At 38.6% G+C, this 19,491-nt stretch overlaps 1 protein-coding gene across 1 annotated transcript; it reads left to right on the top strand.

Moving 5' to 3' along the window:
* Nucleotides 1–9,956: 9,956 nt before the first annotated feature.
* Nucleotides 9,957–18,949, top strand: LOC308241097 (guanylate-binding protein 6-like; the record flags this gene model as incomplete). The annotated part of the gene is made up of 5 exons (XM_080654649.1): nt 9,957–10,146; nt 13,441–13,568; nt 14,782–14,891; nt 15,066–15,269; nt 18,886–18,949. 5 exons carry the CDS (start codon nt 9,957–9,959, stop codon nt 18,947–18,949), a joined length of 696 nt encoding a protein of 231 aa, XP_080510775.1.
* Nucleotides 18,950–19,491: the final 542 nt, after the last annotated feature.

Raw genomic sequence — 19,491 nt, forward strand, 5'->3', positions numbered from 1 at the left:
TTATCATAAGACATGGGAAATGTGTGAGATGGGGAGGGGAAGATGGAGGAAGTGACTGCAACCAGCGCTTCTTAGGAAAGGACAGGTTTGGTTCCTCAGTCACAGAAAGGACTTCAGCCCCTTCAAGCAGGTGATGTAGGGTGCACCCCTCCTTCTCCCAGGCAGGGCTCTTTGTGCAGCCTGGGAGGGTGCCAAAGAGGGAGCAGGGCATCCCAGGAACAAGCTGTGCCCGCTGCCACCCTGCAGCAGCCTTCCATCCAAACAGAGGGGCTGAGCTGCCTCCAGCTTATAGCCCACAGGCCACCCCTCCTCTGCCCCCACCATCGGCCAGCTGCCTCCAAGGCTGACAGTGGGGAGCCTTTGCCTCCAGTGCCAGGTGTGCTGCGCTGGAGCACGCATTGTTATTGTTGATGTTACTTAATGAACATGCGCAGGAAATCCAAGTCTCTGAGCGAACTTACCTGTCTCCTAAGCTGCAGACAGCGAATAAATTCTCTCCTCTGGCCTTGCTCCTCAGGAGTCTGGCTCCCCAGGGTGCTCACAGTTCTCTTTATAAGCTGAAAATTCTGCTGGATATTACAGCGAAGCAGATTTCATTGGGGTTGATAAGAACTAAAATCGAAAGACACATCTTTTTCTGTGAAGTTACGTGTTGGACTTTCAGCCTTCTCCCCTCATGATATTACGGCAAAGCAGTTTCAGTGGGGTTGAGAAGAACTAAAATCGAAAGGACACATCCTTATCTGTGAAGTTAAGTGTTGGAATTTCACCCCTCTCCCCTCCACCCTAAGGCATGAGATGGCCAGGGTGGGAGGACATATTTCGCTCACACCCAGCTCAGAAATCCCAGGCTGGCACCTCCTCCTCAAGGGGCTTGTGTCCCCTGACTCCACAGTGAACACAGCTGCAGGGCTGAATGTGAGCCAGTAACAGCAGGCTGACAGGTCTACAGCCTGTCTCTCAGAGGTACTTTGGAAAGGCAATGAGGTATTCTTATTGTTGTTGTTTTAATTTTATGCTAAGACTATCTTTTCATTTCTGGCTTTTTGAAAAACTTTTATTTTTAATTTATCCTTCTTCATTGTCCATGACTGTGTGCATAAAACTGGCCTGTTTTTCCAATCAAGAGATAATCACTAGTATTTTGTAGCATGTTCTCCTACTTACTCTTCTGTGTTGTTTTTCTTTGTGGTGGCTCTGTGGGGGATTGCAAGGGTCCTGAGTTTATATGTTGAGTGTTTCTTTCAGTGAAATTACATAAAAATACAAACTCCAAAGTGAACATTCAAAATGAACAAATAAATCATAACCATCAACAAGTTTTTAAAAGTTTACAAGTGCCACAAATATTTTCTGTTTTCTGGTTTAATCATCTATTAATTTGCATTCCCCATATTTGCATTTTCATCTGAATAATAATTCAGGTAAAAATATGTAATTGTACAGGATTTCACTCCATTAGACCATTAAAAAAAACTGTAATCAAAGTATTTTTTGTTATACCTGTTGTCTTCTGGACGGATACAGGCAGGAGCTGTTATTAGAACAATTTTGGGTTAGTTTCATTGCTTATTTTTCTCTGCCTAGATTGAATATTCTGAGTTGGTTTCAAAGACATTAAAATGTTAATTCCACTTTCACCAATAAGTTTGGTTGACATTGGCTCTTTAACAACATAGCAAAAACAAAATAGCAGCAGCAGCTAGATGTTAGATTTATTTGTATAGATTTATCGTAAGTACATTACTAAAATGAAATACTTGTTCCAAGAAAGCTGTTACATTGAATACTGTGGATGAAAGGGGCCACATGCTAACCTGACAAGCTCAGGGGAGGCCTGCATGGCAGCCTTGCAAACTTAGAGACCTAAAGGAACCACAAAGGATGGTCTGAAATTAAACTTTAACTAAAAGCAGTTATGGTGGGCAGTTACGTCCCAGGCCGGTATCTTCACTGACAAGGTCAACCTTTACCTTAACTGAGCTTATCTGTCTTTTTGCACCTATGATAACATACCCTTGAAATGTCTGGGTAACTTGTAACTTCCCTTTTTTCTGGACCCCTTGAGGCACAACCTAATGTGCTGGGTGCCAGGACAGATACCACAAATTCCTTCATTATCATGGTAATTATTCCTGCACCCACCTAAGTATGTGTCCATCATTTTACTTTTTATCCAATCCCAAGGGTTCCCCCTCACCTCGCTTTCCTTTCTCCTGCCTCTCTAGTCTATCACCAATGGATTTCATGTAACCCACCTACATCTCTTTCCTTTGATTGCAATGTATAAATACAGATGTAACCCGCCATTCTCCAGAGCATTATCTCAATTCATTGAGGTTCTGCTTCCCAGCATAAGGTGTGTTGACAATTTGGTTCAAATAAACTCACAAAAATTATTTACAGGCTTCAATGTTTTTTTACGTTAACAATACAATATCATAACATAAATTAAAAATCTGAAAATTGAAATTTCCTCCTTTAATATGGGATATAATACTACTGATTATGTTCTCATGGGAATGTTTCTCTTTTAATATAAGATTATATCCTAGACTTCTTATTTTTAGGGTTGTAATGTAATCATATTGTGTGATATTAGTTTATCAGTCTTTATAACTTGTCTATATTTGGGATTTTTAATTTTGACATTGCTATTGTTTTCCAGCAATACATAGTGGTACATTTCACTGGTTCATCCTATCTAATAAAAGAGTAATATGCAAATTGATGGTTACTCCGCTACACCCACAAGCAACACCCACAAGCCATGCCCACCAGCCAATCAAGAGCGAATATGCAAATAAACCCAACCAAGATGGCTGCAGCCACAGAGAGCAGGAGGGAGGCTTGGGTTTCCCTGGCAATGGAGGAAGCCAAGCTTTCCACCTACCCTTGCTGGCCCAGGCCTCCACTCAATGCTACAAAGTTTCAATGATAGAAGATAAATAAATCCCAACAAAAATGGCTGTGGCCACAAAGCAAGCAGGAGGCTTGGCTCCACTCAAGGCTATAAAGTTTCAATTATAGAAGATAAATAAATCCCAGATACCAGGGCCTCTGCTTGGGTCACAAACCACCACAGGCCTCTCGCCCAGGCCCCCCCATGCCCCAAAAGAACCCCCACCCTGATCCGGGACACCCTTCAGGGCAAACCAGCTGGCCTCCACCCATGCACCAGGCCTCTATCCTATCTCATCCTATCTAATAAAAGAATAATATGCAAATTGACTGTCACTCCAACACACAAGATGGCTGCTCCCATGTGGTCAATGATGACTGCCCCCATGTGGACACAAGATGGCCACCACAAGATGGCCAGCAGTTGAGGGCAGTTGGGAGGGACCAAGCCTGCAAGGGAGGGCAGTTAGGGGTAACTAGGCCAGCAGAGGAGGGAAGTTGGGGGCAACCGGGCCTGCAGGGAAAGGCAATTGGAGGGGACCCAGGCCTGCAGGGGAGAGCAGTTGGGGGGGGACCAGGCCTGCAGGGAAGGGCAGTTAGGGGTGACCAGGCCTGCAGGGGAGGGAAGTTAGGGGAAAACAGGCTAGCAGGGGAGCAGTTAGGCATCAATCAGGTTGGCACATTATGTAAGTGAGCCATTGTAAATGTGTACCTGCTATCAGTATAAATTGTTATGGATTTTTCTTTTGTCTACCAGAGAGCCTGAAACTGGGTGACTCGAGTGTTTGACATCCAGTGCTCTAGTGTGTTCTGGAGTAAAGCCTTGACCTCAGGTGGGGCAGTTAGGATTAGTTACTGCCCTAGGGTTAACTTATTTGCTTTTTTGATAAGCATAGCTGTGGCTGCTACAACCAAGGTACATGCCCTTGACCGGAATCGAACCCTGGACCCTTCACTCTGCAGGCCAATGCTCTATCCACTGAACCAAACCAGTCAGGGCTAGACATCATTTTAATAGTTCTTCCTTCACTCAGTGGAGGATGTGCAGGAGGCAGCTGATCAATGTTTCTCTCTCATCGATGTTTCTAACTCTCTATCACTCTCCCTTTTTCTCTGTAAAAAACAAACAAAAAAAAATAATAAAATATATTTTTAAAAAATGATGTCCAAAACTGAGGTTAATGAGACTGGATTAAACTGAAATGAAATTTTTGCATGTTATACTAATTTACCTGCAATAGTTTTAGAAAGTATGTTTATTTGACAATTTTTATTAATATACTAGAGGCCTGGTGCATGAAATTCGTGCATGTCGGGGGAGTCCCTCAGACCAGCCTGCACCCTCTCCAATCTGGAACCCCTCGAGAGATGTCCGACTGCCCATTTAGGCCTGATCCCAGTAGGATCGGGCCTAAATGGGCAGTTAGATATCCCTCTCACAATCCAGGACTGCTGGCTCCCAACTGCTCGCCTGCCTGCCTTCCTGATTGCCCCTAACCGCTTCTGCCTGCCAGCCTGATCACCCCTAACCACTCCCCTGCCAGTCTGATTGATGCCTAACTGCTCCCCTGACAGTCTGTTTGCCACTAACTTCCCTCCCCTGCAGGCCTGGTCCCCCAAAACTGCTCTCCCCTGTAGTTCTGGGTCCCTCACAACTGCCCTTCCCTGCAGGCCTGGTTACCCCCAACTTCCCTCCTCTGCTGGCCTGGTCACCCCTAACTGCCCTCCCCTGCAGGATTGATCACCCCCAACTGCTCTCCCCTGCTGACCTGATCACCCACAACTGCCCTCCCTTGCAGACCTGGTCCCTTCCAACTGTCCTCCCATGCTGGCCATCTTGTGGTGGCCATCTTGTGTCCACATGGGGGCAGTCATCTTTGACCACATGGGGGCAGCCATCTTGTGTGCTGGAGTGATGGTCAATTTGCATATTATTCTTTTATTAGATAGGATTAGATAAGATAGAGGCCTAGTGCACGGGTGGGGGCTGGCTGGTTTGCTCTGAAGGGTGTCCCATATCAGGGTAGGGGTTCCTTTAGGGCATGGGGTGGCCTGGGCAAGGAGCCTGTGGTGGTTTGCAGGCTGGCCATGTCCCCCGGCGACCCAAGTGGAGGCCCTGGTAACTGGGATTTATTTATCTTCTATAATTGAAACTTCTATAAGTTTCAATTATAGAAACTGATGATGACCCTGCTTTGGATAGAGGTCTCTACAGCACTATAAGATGTGGATGTCCAGTGACAGCAATGACATTCAATCTGAGATCCTCACAAAGTTGGGAGCACTTTGGCCCTTGCAGGGATTGTAAGGGCAAAACCAAAAATAGATGAATTTTTTGTGGCAAAATTTTTATGAAATTTTTAGCCTATGCTTACTGTGCCATGAATGTAGCAGGAAAGAACAACTAAACTCAGAGCCTGCCAAAGTATAGCCTAGATATGAAAACCTTATTTCCAGAGAAGCACAAGGTGGTGATTATCACTGTTATTGTTGGAATGGTGATTTGGGACCCCCCAGGAGAAGCTGTTGATATTAGCAATCCCTTTTGGTTACTCATTTTGTGTCTCGTTCCTTACAGTTTCCCGGAAAAATAATTAATTATGGAATTTCTACCAGGACCAAATTGTGGGCTTAGAAGCCATCAGGGCTTAGATGGACTTTTTAAGGGAAAGGGGCAAGCATTTACAGTTACCCGAGTCTTGCTTTAGTAAGGACGCTTTCCTTTTGTCAGACTGTGTCTTAGACAATAGACTCCCCCCGCCCCACCCCTCTTTAGTCCTTTGGGTCCCTGAGCTATACACATGAAGGTGACCAAGGAAAAATCCTGTATTTGGAATAGCTGAGATTCTCTTAGGCCCTTTCTCTGCCCATTTGTTTCATGACAGCAGCACCAGCGGAATATATATCTCAATAAAGGTAAATACATGGCCAATTATAACTGATAGTGTTATTATAATAGTCTGTCACTCCACTTTTTGTTTTCAACTATATTTAAGAGATCAACAACTAAAAGCCGTGGGAACAGAGCTATAAATGAGAAAGTATTTGTAAGTTATTGAAGTTAAACTGGTTAAATTTATATTAGGGTGTGATCATTTTAGTATGATAAATGTAATTAACCACAAATATAATACCTATAAGATATATACAAAAGGAAATGATTGGAGCATTAAAATATTTTAGTACAAAAAAGTCAACTAAACATGAAAGAAGGATAAAAAAAACTATAAGGCATATAGAAAACAAATAGCAAATGATAGAATAATTCCTCTTTATAAGTAACTAGGGGCCCGGTGCATGAAATTAGTGCACAGGGGGTGGGTCCCTCAGCCTGACCTGCACCCTCTCCTATCTGGGAGCTCTCAGGGGATGTCCTACTGATGGTTTAGGTCTGTTCCCCGTGGTTCTCTGCTCTCTGCAGACCTGCCTGCTTGACGCCACTGCAGGCCCTGGTGTCTGCTCTCTGTGGGGGTCTGCTTGCCCTTTGTTGCCAGGGCCAAAGGCAAGCAGGGCCCTGTTGTCTGTTCTCTGGCTTGCCACCACAGGGGCAAGCAGGGCCCTAGTGTCTGCTCTCTGTGGGGGCCCTGCGGCGGACTGCTTGCCCATTGCTGCCATGGCCAGGGGCAAGCAGGGACCTGCTGCCTACTCGCTTGCTGCGGGGGACATCCCCGCCCCGCCCTGGGCCTCTCAGTGCCTGTGCTTGTAGGCCCAGAGTGGCTGGGTGCATTCCAGGACCTGGTCCCTCAGCGCCGGCAACAGGCTTGGAGTGGCCTGACTACTGAGGACGCCCATCCCCGGGACCCAGGCCGCTTGGTGCCAATGTGCACACAAGCACCGCCCCACCCCCGGCCGCTTGGCACCTGTGTATACAAATTAACTCACCATCTTTGTTGGGTTAATTTGCATACTCACTCTTGGTTGGCTGGTGGCATCGCAAAGTGATGGTCAATTTTCATATTTCTCTTTTATTAGATAGGATTACATGTAAAAGAATGAAAGTCTACCATGAAAATATAGAAATTGGCAGAATTTATTTTAAAACAAACGTGATAAAACTACATGGTGTCCTCAAGAGACTTACTTTATATTAAAAAACACAAATAGTCTGAAAGTGAAATGGTGGAAAAAGATGTTTCAGGAAAACAGTTACGAAAGGAGAGCATGAGTGGCTATACAAATATCAGACAAACTAGACTTTAAAAATCACAAAAGTTACAAAAAAACATAGAAGGACATTATATATTAAGAAGATGTTCAATATAGAAAAAAAGTATAGTAAGTATAAGCGTGCACCTAATACCAGACATTCAAAACATACAAGGCAAAAATTGGAATAGAAATGAAAATAAACAGTCCTATTAAAATAGTTGGAGACTTCAATATCCCACTCTCAAAAATGGATAGAAAAATCAGACAGAAGATAAATAAAGACATAGAGGGGTTGTACAATGCAGGAAACCACCTAGGTCTAACAGAGCCTTCTATAAATAACAGCAGACTACACATTCATCTCAAGAGCACATGGGACACTTTCCAGAATAGAACACATGTTAACCAAAAATTAAGTCTTAATAAATATAAAAAGATAGATACCATACAAAGTACCTTCCCTTATTAAAATGGGTATAGTTAGAAATCAGTAACAGAAGTAAAACTGGAAAGTTAATTAATTTGTGGAAATAGACAACACACTCTTATACAACCAATAGATTAAAGAAGAAATCATTTGAGAAATTGAAAAATACTTAGAGACAAAAGATAATGATAAATCAGCATACCAAAACTCATGGGATTCAGTGAAAGCAGTACTAAGGGGGTGGGGGGAGTTAAAGATATAAATATTTACATTAAAAAAGAAAAAAAATCTAACTTTTTTTCTAATCTAAAGAACTAGAAAAAGGAGAACAAACTGAACAGAAGGAAGTAAATAATGAAGATTAGAGAATAGAAAAACAATAGAGAAATAAATGAAACCAAAAGCTGGTTATTTGAAGTGATCAATCAATTGACAAACCTTTACCTAGATTGATTTAAAAAAAGAGAGAAGACACTAATACTGAAATGAGAAAGTTACTGGCATAGTCTCTTTTCCATGGGATAATCCCAGAAAAGAGATTACTACCAATTCTGCAGGGAACAAAGATAAAAGAGAGTACTATGAACAGTTAGTTGCACACCAACATACTAGATAACTTAGATGAAATGGACAAATTCCTAGGAAAACAAAATCTGCAAAGACGAAATCACAAAGAAAATTATTTTTGACCTACAGTTGGTAAGGATATTTAATTAGTAATAAAAAATGTCCTGACAAAAAACACACAAAAAAACACCAAAAACCAAAAAACCACCTGATGGCTCTACTGTTGATTCCTACCAAGCATTGAAGAACTAACACCAATTCTCAAACTATTTAAAACAATTGAAGAGGAGGAAATTCTTCCTCACTTATTCTATAAGGTTAATATTATGCTGATACCAAAAATACACAATGACACTACCAGAAAGGAAAACTATTGACCAATGTCCCTGATGAATATCAATGCAAAAATCCTCAACAAAATACTAGCAAAGTAAATTTAGTAGCACATTAAAAGAATTATATTCTATGACCCTCCATGAACAAGTGGTGTTTATTCTTGGGATGCAAGGATGTTACAACATAAAAAATTTGATCAATGTAGTATAGAATATATTAGTAGAATAAGGGGATGGGAGCACATGATTATCTCTAGTTATGCAGAAAAAACATTTGACAAAATTCAACACCCTTTCATGGTAAAAACACTCAGCAAAGTAGGAATTGAAGGAAACTACCTCCATATAAAAAAGCCATATATGAGAAACCCAGAGCAATTTGGCAAGAAAAAGAAAGGCATCGAAATTGGAAAGGAAGAAGTAAAATTATTTCTGTTCACAGATGATATGATTTTATGTGTAGAAAACTAAAGATCCCACACACCAAAACGTTAAAAGTAGTTAACAAATTCAGCAATGTAGCAGAATACATAGTCTACATGCAAACATTAGTTGCATTTCTATATATTAACTATGAACAGACTGAAAAGGAAATTAAGAAAACAATTTCTAGGAGTATATGGAGTAATCAATGTTGTTGAGAAAGATTATTCTGCCAGATAAGTGATTGCAAAGCATGGTATAGTGACATAGACTCACTTGGTTTCAAATCCAGGACCTACCACTTATTCATATATAAATTTGAGCATATCTCTCAGTCTTTCTGAACTTTATTGACTACACTAGAGGCCTTGTGTATGAAATTCATGGACTGGGGGAGGGTCCCTCAGCTCGGCCTGAGCCCTCTTGCAGTCTGGACCCCTCGGAGGATGTCCACCTGCCAGCTTAGGCCTGGGGAGTGGGCCTAAGCTGGCAGGTGGGCATCCCTCTTGCACTCAGGGACCCCTCGCTTCTTATCAGTCACCTGCTCGCTGTTCCTTACCACTCGGCTCGCTGCTCTTTAGCACTGCCTCGCAGGTGGGAAAGGCTCCCAGCACTGCCACTGAGCTCGTCAGTCATGAGCCCAGCTGCTGGCTGAGTGGTGCTCCCCCTTTGGGAGTGCACTGACCACCAGGGGGAAGCTCCTGTGTTGAGCTTCTGCCCCCTGGTGATCAGTGTGCATCATAGTGACCGGTCGTTCCACTGGTTGTTCCGCTGTTTGGTCTGCCATTCAGTTGATTTGCATTTAGGCTTTTATTATATAGGACATGCAAAGTGGGTACAATAAGTCCAAATTTGCAAAGTTTTTATAATGAGCAGTGAGGTCAGCTTTGCAATGCATCTGTCACAGAGCTCAGCAATGGATGAGAATCATTGCTTGAATTTTATTTTTATTATGGAAGTAAAACTTGGGAGGCTGATAGTGTCTAGTGTTTCATCACTACCATCAAATGCTATCCTACTTTTTGTGCCATAGAAAAGTACAGAGGTCCCACAGGCCCTCTGCTGATGTACACATGCTTTGATTAGCCTTTAAGCAGAGAATGAATTTGAGATGTTACTACTACAGAGAAATTATTTTGGGTTTGCAGGTTTCCATGACATCTGGACCCATCATGTTGGTCCCCATATGTTTGGTAGAAAACAAGGATGAGCAGATGTCAGTGAACCAGAAAGCCTTAAAGATTCTTTACAAGATTTCTCAACCAGTGGTGGTTGTGGCCATCATTGGGCTATATCATACAGGAAAATCCTATTTGATGAACTGTCTTGCAAGAGAAAAGTGTGGTGAGTGAAATCCTCTGACAGAGGCTGTTCGCTTAACTCCAACTGAATCTTAGCTTCTCACTACTTCTCTAGGGTCACAGGAAGGAAGATTCCAAATTTCTTATTAAACACATTTTCTAATTCTAATTCTTACCAGCAAACTTGCAACTTGACCTTTTTCTGTTCCTAGTTCTTACTCCTATGTGTCTGCTACATGTAAAAGGAAAGTCTCCCAAACTAGTGCTCTTAGAGACATCTTTTCTTACCTAACAGGCATTAAGCTCTCTCACATGAAGTTATGTCTCCCACATGAAATTTTGCTTTCTATTACTGTGGTATTCTTATTAACCAAGCAACATGCTTGAATATCTGTCATCTTAAAATTTCTCTATAGATTCCATATCTCATTATGACTACCACCTCATTTTTTTCCTTTTTACTCCTCTTCAAGCTAAAATATTTTGTCTGTCTTAATTTCCTTTCCCAATTCTATTCTTCCCAGCTCTCTTTTCAATTGACCCCCTTCTGTTTTTAGCCCTAACAGTCCACTAAATGATCTTGTTATATTTACCAGTGGACTTCATTGTGTATGATCAGTGGATGTTTTTTGGATCCATCTTAGTTCCCTGTTTGACATTTTATAGCATACTTGATATCTTTCTGCTCCTTGAAATTGTTTATTTACTCAGCTTCTGAGGACCACACTCTTCTGGGTTTCTTTCTACCCTTGTGTTTAATTCTCTTCAATCTCTTTACCAGTCTCCAACTTTTCATCTACTCATCTGAATTGTAGGTTCCTCCAGGACTTGGCCCTGAGATCTTTTCTCTGTTTATACTCTCTCAATGTGAACTCATCCAATCTCTGCACTTTGAATGCCAGTTTTATTCTCATATCTCTGCAATGGATATTTCTTGCCTCAGTACCTCTTCTGACATTCAGACTCATTAGTCAAATAGCTATCTTTTTCTTTTTTTAAGGTTTTCCACTTAAAGTTATGTTCACATTAAAAGTCTAGATAAATCCCCACTTTGAAACCCAAATGAAACCAAATAAAATAACAGCACACTTTCTGCTTTCTCAATCATTTTCTTCCCAGTAGTTTACCAACTTTCTAGTCTCAAGCCTCAAACTTGATATCCCTCACTTACCTTATTTCCCACATCCAATTCATACACCCACCCTCTTGTTACTCTTACTAAATATATCTCAAATATCTTTTTCCATTTTTCTTATCATTTTTATTTATTTTTAATCCTCACTGGAATACATGCTCAGTGATTTTAGAGACAGGGGAAAGGATAGAGGTGGGAACGGAAGGAGAGAGAGAGAGAGAGAGAGAGAGAGAGAGAGAGAGAGAGAGAGAGATCCATTTCCTTCCAGTGCTTACTCCAATGGGGGGGATCTAACCCTCAACCTAGGTATGTATGTGCCCTGACCAGGAATTGAACCCACAGCTCTTAGGTGTATAGGATGACACTCCAACCAACTGAGCCACACTGACCAGGACTAATAAAATTTTTAAGATTTTTATTTATGAGGCTAAATCAGTCTTATCTTTTGCCTGAAATATTTTTTTAATGAAGTGTCCTTTTTCTACTTTGACCCTCTCTAATAAATTATCTTCAAAGCGACCAAAGTTTCATCTAGCTGCTTTTAATGCCTTCCTTAAGCTTGCATTATTCTTACATAAAATCCACACTCCTCAGAGGCACACTGTGACCTAGTCTTTCTTATATCTTATACATTTTCTCCACCACTGGTTATGATACAACCATACCAGCCTCCTTTTTGCCCTTGCAAATTGCAAGCCCTTTCCTATCTCCAGTTCATTGAACTTGTGGTTCACTCTGCCCGCAATACTTGCTTCTTCTTTACCCAGCTAGCTCCTTTTATTCAAGGCTCTGCACAAATGTCAGTTATCAAAGAAGTCTTCCCTGCCCATCCTGTCTCATGTTGCCTCTCCACTTAAATTTAACAAAATATGAACATATTTTATATAATTACATGTTTACTTGTTTTTCTTCTCATATTAAAATTAAAATCAGTAGAGGAAAAAACCTTACCTGGAGTCTTTGTTGTCAAATTTGCAGCAACAAGGATAGTGTGTAGAACATAGTAAGCACACAGTAATTGATTAAAAGAAACACAAATCAGAATGTTTATCTTTTAGCTCACTTAGTTTATCTTTTATATGACTTTAGCTAGCCTTCATGAAAATTCTGATTAGAGCACTGTACATGGTGTTGCAGAATATCTTGTAGACTAGCATATCCAAATCCTACAAAGCCCATGAACATGGTTTACTGTAAAGAGAATCTGACACTGGGAATATAAAATAATGAATAAGAAAAATAGAGGACAACATACTGAAATTCATGGGCAGAAAAAGAGAATATAGAAACAGCATCAACCACACATCAACACCTTTTTTATCCTGTTTCAGTGTGGAGCTCTCAGAAGTTCTGTTTTCCCTCAAAATAGAAAAAAAATTAGAGTAAATGTGATGTGATAATGTTTCTCTTAAAGAATGTTTTAATTGTTGCTGGGATTCCTTGAATTAGTTGTGATTCAGAGCATCTTCAAAACAAGTAAAAGGTGAGATGCAGCCACAATCTTTTATGAGGGCTTATAAAGTATGTTTATTAATTATTTATTTGTTTATTTGTTATTTATTTATTTTTCCATTCCTGTCTCTCCATACTCCCATCCATTAAGACCAGATTTCACCTGCCTGGCTCATAAACTGGTTATAAATTACCAGGGTCTTAGCTTTCATTGGCTATAAGACTCCAAAGAGAAGTTGTTTCTATATATTTTAGCCACTACTATATCTCCTGAGCCTTGAACATATCCCCAATGCCAAGAACATAATGGGTGCTTAATAAATAATATTGAATAAGTTGTCCTGTTCATTCCTCAGACTATTGAAAAGTCTTGATCTAATTACAGTACATTCAACTTACTTCTTTAGGGAGTCGTGATTGTTGAAGGGATAAAAATCAAAGCTTTCTTATGTGTAGCATACCCCTTTTCTCATCCACTGTGTGGGTAGGGCCTCCTAGACATGAACAGGGATATATTTACATTGCAAAATGGAATTAGCAGTCTGAATAAACCAAATTTATGTGAAAAGGTGTAACTGCTAGTAAAAGTATGAGTAGTTAGATGGTATACAAATTTGGACACCCTTGAAATGGAGAAAGCACTATATTGTATCTTAGGGCATTCATAACCCTGTAAGTCTCATTTTGTGGCCCATGGGCTTCTTGGACTCTCTGTTGTCACTGTGTGTTGCATTTCCCATTCCCTTGCAGGTTTCCCTCTGGGCTCCACGGTGCAGTCTGAAACCAAGGGCATCTGGATGTGGTGTGTGCCCCACCCCTCCAAGCCCAACCACACCCTAGTCCTTCTGGACACTGAGGGCCTGGGTGATGTGGAAAAGGTAAGGCAGAGTCACAAACAGATCCTTTTTATTCTGGATTTTCTCCTTATCTTTTCATGATCCTTTGTAATTTAACTGTTGTGATCTATTCTTGAAATGCTGAAATCTAACTATATTGAATGAGGCAGACTTTGGCCTCTTTGAAACTCATTTCTAGGTAAATTAAATAATGTGTTATATTAGATAAGATCTTTTCTTTCTGAACACTGAAGTGAATAATTTTACCCTTTGCAATAAGCCTTCATTGAGAAACTTAATTCAAGAGTCTTGAGCTGAGTTATACATTGTTTATACTACAACTAGTTGCTGGCTTCTGCAATAATTTAGGCAACCAAAAATTTTTGCCGGTCTTCAAGGCTTTTCATTATTCTTCACAGGAGTTTGCTTTTGAGCTTTATCTTCTCTACCTACCTTCTGCTCTGTGCCAGTCAGAACAATAACTCTACTTATTGCATTCTAATTCTCATTCTGCTTCTGCAGATCTTTCTACTTGCATGCTTCTTTCATTTCTTCAAATCAAGATTTTATAAATCCTTTAACATTCAGCACAAAATTTTAAGGGATGTTTCATATTATAAACCTACTCTTTCTCTAACTCCAGTATATTTTGTTCCCCTTTGACCGATTCATCACTTTTATTTTATATAATGCCTGTTGTTTTCACTAACATTCACTATTACTATTAACCTTTTAATTATATTGTTGTCATCTTTGTTGCATTTGTTTTCAAATGTTTATAAATACCATATCTCAGGTATAACAATTATATTCATTTTTGCTTCCCTATAACTAAGAAAAATATGTAACATTTAGTAGTAGTTCATAAATATTTAATTTACTTGGTTTTATTTTGAGAGTTTAATTGTGACTAGCATAGTAGATATTTTATAGTTCACTTTTTGTTAAATGAACATGCGGTGTCACTTATGAGCAATGAATTGTTCAAAATTATTGTATTTACTCCCACTTAGAAACAAAGAACACTTTGAGGAAAAAATAATTAGAATTCTTTTATAGGTGAGGAAACTGAGATCACAAGAAATGTCACTGTAATTGCCAAGGCTGAGATTTGCCTTTAATTCTGATTTCAAGGTTTTTTCTTTGTACCAAACACACTATGATCTGGAATAATAAATCAAAAATGATTGAACAAATAACTGAATGAGTTTCTGAAAATAAGACTCCTAAATGTTTTTTCTAACATGTTTTCTAGGGTGATCCTAAGAATGACTCATGGATCTTTGCCCTGGCTGTGCTTCTGAGTAGCACTTTTGTGTACAACAGCATGAGCACTATCAACAATGATGCCTTGGAGAAACTGCAGTATCCTTCCCAGTTTTATTGAGAAATCGATGGGAATGGAGACAAAGCTGAGTTCTCTTTCCCTGGGGCTGAGTGGCCTTTGGTGGAGCAGAGGGAACCCAGGGCATAATAATTTTTTTGAGGGAAGTGTAGGAATTGCGGGTATAAAGTTCCTTTTCCTTAGTCAGGTCCTAGTTATGTGACAGAGTTGACAAAACTCATCAGGGCAAAGTCCTCCCCTAGACATGGTGGAGTAGAAGATGCCAAAGAGTTTGTGAGTTTCTTTCCAGACTTTATCTGGGCCGTACAAGGTTTCACCCTGGAGCTGAAGTTAAATGGCCACCCTATCACAGAAGATGAGTATCTGGAGAATTCCTTGAAGCTGATTCCAGGTAACAGGTTAGCTGGGCAGTGGATGGTCCAATACAGGGTGGGAGGTACTAAACATTGTCTATTATCTCTAATAGTTGCATTTATATTTTAAGATTAGATTGAGCCCCATAGATTTGGTTTCTGGAACCTAGGTTGCTATTTGTTGGTAAGTTCTAGTAACTATACCAATAGTTAAGCTCACCCAAGAAGACTGGGGCTTAATGTAGGGTGAAAATTATTCAAAACTAAATTTCATCTTAGATAATTTATACCTTAATATTAAAATACAGTGGATGCTAAAACTTTCCAAAGACCAGACACTTTTGTTCTTTATTATACTTCTCCCCTTTTGTGTTGATGAAAGCAATGACCTATATATTTGTTAGGCATAAAATCACACTGAAGTACATATTTCACTCAGTTCTTACTTTTCTCAAAAAGGAATTTAAATTTCTAGTGAAAGAATAATTGGATCTTGCACAAATGAATTTACACCCTAAATAGACCCAATGAACTACTATCAGTGCATATATTTTCATCATATCGCTCACTTTTTTGTAAATTGGGGTATAATTGACATACTACCTGGGAAGAATTTTTACCTGCACTATCCAAGTGCAGGAGGAATATAAACAATGGCACTCCTGGCTACTTCATCACTGATAGGTTCTTTTAGATTTTGGGAGGCTCATACATTTTCCCTGTCTTCTCTGTATGGTCTCTCTCTCTTCTTTGTTGCACAGAAACTCTTCAATTGTCCTTCAGTTGTCTCTCAGGAGGAAGTGCTCTAAATATAGGTGCACAGTTAGTGTGTTCATGCACCTGCATCTTTTTCTAGTTTCTTGAGTTGTAAAGTTAAGTTGTTTATTTGAGATTTTTCTTGTTTCTTTGGTAGACATCACTATGAACTTCTCTCTTAGAACTGCATTTGCTGAATCCCATATTTTGGCCAGTTGTATTTCCATTTTCATTTGTCTCAAGGTATATTTTTTATTTCTCTTTTGATTTCTTCATTGACCCACTGGTCATTTAGAAGCATGTTGTTTAATCTCCACATATTTGTGAAATTTTCAGTTTTCTAATTGTAATTGAATTTTTTGTTGTTGTTTTCTACCAGTGTGGTCAGAAAAGATGCTTTATATGAATTCAATCTTACTAATTTTTTTAAGACTTGTTTTGCCTAACCTATGATAGATCTGAGAGAAGTCACGTGTGCTTGAGAATAATGAGCTTTCTGATAATTTTGGGTAAAATATTCTGTTTATACCTGTTAAGTCCTTCTGACTTAATGTGTCATTTAAGGTGATTGTTTTTGTATTAGTTTTCTGTCTCCATGAGCTATTTATTGATACAAGTGGGACATTAATATCCTTTACTATTATTGTATCACTGCCTAGTTTTCCCTAGGTCTGTTCATGATTGCTTTATATATTTAAATAGGGATATATACATTAGTACATATTCCCTGTGCTGGGTGCATAAATAACTACAAATGTATATTTTTGTGTTGGATATTTGCCATTATATAATGTCTGCCTTTTTTGGTTTCTTATTACATTTTCTGTCTTAAAGTCTATTTTGTTAATATAAGTATCACTATGTTAGATTACTTTTAGTTTCCAATTGCATGGAATATTTTTTATCATTTCTTCACTTTCAGTCTATAGTGCTCTTACATCTGAAGTGCATCTCTTGTAGACAGTATATAGATGAGTCTTATTTTTTTTATTCATTTAACCTTTCTATGTTTTTTGACAAATTAGTCCATTTACATATAAAGTAATTGATATCCATGTACTTATTGAATTTGTTCATTGTTTTCTAGCCATTTTGTAGTTTCTCTCCCTTTTTTCTTTTCTTGCTACCTCCCTTTGTGGTTTGATGATTTTCTTTTGTGTATCTATTATAAGTTCTTGCTTTGTTGTTACCACAAGGTTGATATAGAACAGCATATTTATAACAGTGTATTTTAAGCTAATAACAATTTATGTGTGAAAACATTCTAAACTCTACATTTTTAGTCTCCCCCACCACATTTTATGTTTTTGATGTCACATTTTAAATATTTTTATCTTATTCCTTAAATAATTATTGTGGTTATAGTTGTTATTATTTATTTGGACCATCTTTCCTTTTTTTTTGATGAGTCTGGCTGAAGGTTATCAATATTGTTTATCTTTTCAAAGAACTAGCTCTTAATTTTATTGATCTCTTACTTTCTTGTTTTGTCTCTATTTTGTTTTTTTCCACTCTGATCTTTATTGTTTCCTTCCCTTTACTAACTTTGGGTTTTGTTTTTTCCTCTTTTTCTAATGCCTTAAGTGTAAAGTTATATTGGTATTTTGAAATTTTCTTGTTTCATGAGGTGGGCTTGTATAGCTATGAACTTCCCTCTTAGAACTGCTTCTGTTGCATTCCATGGATTTTGGAGAGTTATGTTTTCATTTTTACCTGTCTCAAGATAGTTTTTGGTTTTATGGTTGATTTCCTCTTTAATTTATGGGTTGTTTAATAGCATGTTGACTAGTCTCCATGTGTTTTTTCCCATTTTTTTCTGGTGGTTTATTTCCAGTTATATGGTGTTTTGGTAAGGTATGTGGTATGATTTTAATCATCTTAAATATATTGAAACTTTTCTATGACCTAACATGTAATCTATTGTGAAGCTATTCCATATGTACTTTAAAAAATGTTTATCCTGCATGCTTTGTATGAAATGTTATGTAAATAACTTTAATCCATCTGGTTTAATTTTTGTTTATTTAAGAACAATGTGTACTTATTGATTTTCTGTATAGATTATCTATTTATTTATTTTAGTGGGATATTAAAATACCCTTTTATTATTGTTCTGCTGCCAATCTCTCCTTTTACATCTATTAATATTTGCTGAATATAATTACATGCCTCTATGTTGGGTGTGTAAATATTTGTGAATGTTTTATCTTCTTCTCGGATTGAACTATTTATCATTTTGTAATGCCCTTCTTTGTTTCTTTTTACAGTCTTTGTTTTAAAATTTACGTTGTTTTTATAAGTTTTATTACCCCAGCTTTTAAAAAATTTTATTTGCATGGAATATTATTTTCCATCCTTCACTTATAGTCTATATGTGTGTTTTGATCCTAAGTGAGTCTCTTGTAGGCAATATTTAGATGGATCTTGTTTTTTTACTCATTCAGCCACTCTATGTCCTTTGACCAGAGCATTTAGTTAATTTATATTTAAAGTACTTATTGATAGGTATGTACTCATTACCATTTTCTTAATTGATTTTTTGGTTGTTTTTATAGTTCTTCTTGTTCCTTTTTTTTCTTGGTTTCTTTCTCTGTGATGTTTTGCTTCCCTTTAGTGTTAGTATAAAAGAAACTTTTCTGATGTCTCCTCCTCTGTGACCTTGGTGTTATAGTAGCTGCCTCTGTGAGAATGTTAACACCTCTGTACTAGACAGTTTAAACTACTTCATCCAGCTGTGATTCCAAGTGTTCAGAAGAAAGAATGGCTTTACTTTTCTAAGAGAAAAAACATACAGCAATTAATATGTGACCAATAAATGGTACGGTTCAATGGAAAAGCAAACTGTTCTATAAAAATATATGTTCCCATTGAGGGCTTAAATTGAACAGATATTCCACTCTCTTAGACTAGAGACAGACTATGTGGAAGGTTCCCAAAAGATGTCCATAGATAATCGTCAGGACCTGTGAATATGTTTTCTTATGTGGTAAAAGGACTTTCATTTGTGATTTAGTTAAGGATCTTGAGATGGGTACATGATTCAGATGGGCCCTTGTAAACACAGGGTTCCTTATAAGAAGGAGGCAGGCAGGTAAAAGTCAGGGAAAAAATGACCCAGTGATCCCACTTCTAGGAATATATCCCAAGACACTAGAAGCACAAATCAGAAAGGATATATGCACCCCTATATTCACAGCAGCACAATTCACCATAACTAAGATTTGGAAACAGCCTAAATGCCCATCAGCAGATGAGTGGATTAAAAAACTGTGGTACATCTACACAATGGAATACTGTGCTGCGGTAAAAAAGAAGGAGTTCCTATCATTTGCAACAACATGGATGGAGATGGAGAGCATTATGTTAAGGGAAATAAGCCAGGCAGAGAAAGATAAATATCACATGATCTCACTCATTTGTGGAATATAATGAACAGCATGGACTGATGAACAAGAACAGATCCAGGGACTGACAAATGTTGATCAGAACGTCAAACCTCAGGGAAGGTAGG

Source organism: Plecotus auritus (genome assembly GCF_963455305.1).
Source record: "Plecotus auritus genome assembly, chromosome: 2".
NCBI lineage: Eukaryota > Metazoa > Chordata > Mammalia > Chiroptera > Vespertilionidae > Plecotus > Plecotus auritus.